Source organism: Nicotiana tomentosiformis, chromosome 12, assembly GCF_000390325.3.
Source record: "Nicotiana tomentosiformis chromosome 12, ASM39032v3, whole genome shotgun sequence".
Classification (NCBI taxonomy): domain Eukaryota; kingdom Viridiplantae; phylum Streptophyta; class Magnoliopsida; order Solanales; family Solanaceae; genus Nicotiana; species Nicotiana tomentosiformis.
The window spans coordinates 109686185-109689535 of NC_090823.1; the positions used below are offsets into that span (position 1 = coordinate 109686185).

At 34.1% G+C, this 3351-nt stretch overlaps 1 protein-coding gene across 1 annotated transcript; it reads right to left on the reverse strand.

Moving 5' to 3' along the window:
* Positions 1 to 422: 422 nt before the first annotated feature.
* On the reverse strand, positions 423 to 1278 carry LOC104099912 (uncharacterized). Its single transcript, XM_009607048.4, has one exon. It carries the CDS (start codon positions 1215 to 1217, stop codon positions 645 to 647), a length of 573 nt encoding a protein of 190 aa, XP_009605343.1. The 5' UTR covers positions 1218 to 1278; the 3' UTR covers positions 423 to 644.
* Positions 1279 to 3351: the final 2073 nt, after the last annotated feature.

Here is a 3351-nt window from a genome sequence, read left to right on the forward strand (position 1 = left end):
AACTCAGTACTTGTGGATGTTGCAATTGACACAGAAGTTGTCAATATTGTTAGAAGTAAAGCTGCAACATGGGATAATAAGAATGTTGTTGGAGTAATATGGTTTAGAAGTTATGAAAAAGATGGAAAAGAAATAGAAAGTGTGGGATTGAGACGAGAAATGGTTCAAAGAATGAAATGGTCGTTACTCTATTTCTATGTTACCATATCATATATATTCACTATGAACCCGCTATATTAGATAAATTTAACTTAAAAAATCTATACGCTATTAGTGCACGAAGTTTAAATCCAATATTTACAACGGTTAGTAAACTTATTCGTTATCGAGCAGTGCAATAGATTCAACACGAAAATTTTTACTCCTTAAACTACATAAATAAACAGTACAATCTATACAAATATTATATCAACAAAACAATACAATACAATACAAAATAATATATTATGAAACGATGGGAGACAACCATCCGAACAAAATAAAAAGGAGCAACAGACATCAATGAAAATGAATCGATTTTTTCCCCTTTATTTATCTACAACAACAACAGCAACAACAACAGCACCCGGGCATGGGTGGTTGAAGATTTGAGAGTAATGAGAATTCAATGCAGTTGGTTCACTTTCCTCATCAGGGGTGATAATTTATTCATCTTTATTCCTGTTTTTTGCTTTTAGCTGGGACAGTATTGTGTTAGCAGCAGCTATGGACGTTTTGACTATATCTCCTGCTTTAGCAATCTCAGGATCTACAATTTTTGCCTGTTCAAGATTCGTTTTACAGTTGCCTACATAATCACCAATAACCATAAAATCATAGTCATCAGTATCTTCTTCATACCCTTTGTTTTTAGTGGTAGTCTGTAAAATCCTTTCGAAACCAGAGACCATATCAGCCCATTTTGTTTCACAAAAACCATATGCTGGATTTGCTAATTTCTTTTTCAGTACATAGTCATGTGTTATTTTTGCTTGTCCTATAAGATTTTTCATTATGGCCAATCCTAAGTCCAATTCTTTTGATGCTGCTGCTGTTACTTGCTTATCAGCTTTCAAATGATCTAAACATAACTGTTTTGAGGTAGTGCCCGTGCAAGCTGTCATTATCAAGTCGTCGCCGCCGCCGCCCCGTGCAGTGCACTGCACCTGCAGAGAAATGAACAAGATGAAGGACGAAATGAGGGTAACTAGAACTGAAAATTTGTGCAAAGAAGCCATTTTGTAAAGTCGAAAGGCTTCTTTGTCTTTTTATTATTTTTTATGCCTGAGTTTGGTTTGGAGTAATTTTATGCCCCTTTATAGATGAGTTGTGTAACAACCTGACCTTAGTACTAGGAGAAATTCAGAGGTGAGGCATTACTATTGGGTTTTGTTGGTATGGTTCTGAACAGAAAGAACTAGAGATCAGGCGAAAACACAAATAAAGTTGGTTGGTATCTCCTTTAAAAATGTACTCTTCCATTAATAAAAGAAATTATCGAAAAGAGGAAAGTTAGAAAATGACCATAAATAAATCACGAATAAACAAAAATTGTAGAAGAAAAAAAAAGGAAGCTCAAAACGAAGAAATTAAGTCTGAGAATTGGATGTTGCCTTCATATTTTATAATTGGATACCATACACAACAGATAGTCACAATAAGAAGGAATAATTTGGGACCAGAGAACTAATTAAAGAGTTATTACCACAACATAGTTCAGATTTTCTATAGTTTTATTATCTGTCTTTACTTTTTTCTCTGATGCTATTAGCCTCTCTATATGTCCCCAAGTGACAATTAAAATTGTCAAGAGGTTATAATTCGAACTATAGAATCTAGAGTTCTCATTATTGTGCTTTCCTCGCAGATGTTATCCAATTGATCATTTCTTTCTCTCCTATTAAATATGTAAAAAAATTAGCTTTCTCTATATATTCTAGCAGTAAGCTTAGCTGCCATCACACCTGTAACCACTATATGAAATGGATAAAATTAGTTTGAAGGGCTTATTTTAACTGTTTATGACTTCTGTTGTACCAACAAGAATTGCGTGGAATGATAAATACTTTTTCTTTCGTAATCGAAGGTTTCGATCTCGAACCCGAAATATGAAATTATCTTTATTTGGGAGTATTTTATCCCGATGTGGGGACTTGCTGATATGAATCCAAATTTAATCAGACCTCAATGCGAGTACCCTTTGGGCAGTTGATACTCAAATAATTAGGTCCACCTAGAGACATACTTAAATAGATGACTTATGAATTATCCAACTTAACTTCATAATGTTGATATTATTCACTAGTTTTAAACTTTAGCAAACCAATATATAATAATCTCATTTATGTATGTATAATAAAACAACTAACCAGTTGTTTAGTGAGCTCCGAGATAAAAGTACATAGAACGACCAAGATTTCAAGTCTTTATATATTTTGGTCATCACTCGCTATAAGAAATCTGAAAAAAGAAAGTCTGAAATTTGTGCTCCTCATAATTTACACAACCTTTTTGCTCATCTTTTCTATCAACTTTCCTCTTTGCATTTTTCACATGGCATTGGTAGTAATGTTAGGCTAAAAATTCATATTTTTGCATATAAATTGTCTTGCATTATGTCCCAACCTTGTTAAGTTTAATGCAAATATTTGTGACTAGAATTTAATAATGATATTTTTATGTGTAGAGCTCAATCGGAGGTGATATGGAAGGATTGTGCATAAATTGAAGCTAAAATGGAAGAATTTAGAGGAGTATGGTTTTCGGCGTCCAAGTTTGAGCCAGGAACAGTTCAAAACGCAAAAGACAACACTACACAGAGTTGGGCGCCCAGCTTTGCGCCAGGCGCGATACAAAATGCAGAATTGGGAAACTTTTTTTATTTCGACTAGAACTTGGTAGTTTCAACCCTACATACCCCCAATATGTCTAAAAGGGGTTCTAAACTTATTTTTCAGAGGGGGAGACATTACTTTAGGGTTAGACAACACCTAAGGAGGCCAGAATACGCTAGGAGGAAGGAGAAAGATTCAACCATGAATTTTTTTCCTTTCTTCTTCCTATTTTTCATTGTTGCTTATGAATTTTTATATTGTGTTTTCACATACTTTTATGAATAGCTAGTTTATTATCTAGAGTTTTGATGGAACATTTTGGAGGATGAACTCCCGTAATATGTCAATTATAATGACTCGACTGTTCGTTTTAAGTATTATAGCCACGTTCCCCTATTTATTGCTTATTCCATGCTCATTTGTTGTTATGTGACTTGTCGGGGTAGTTGGTTTGGTTCCGGGAATAATTCAAAATGAATTGGGACACTTAGTCCCAAGGTTGGAAGTCTAAGTTGAAAGAGTTGACCGGATGTTGACT

What these genes read in the sequence shown, in the direction of transcription:
- LOC104099912 (XM_009607048.4), bottom strand. Translation starts at nt 1,217, where the DNA reads ATGGCTTCTTTGCACAAATTTTCAGTTCTAGTTACCCTCATTTCGTCC.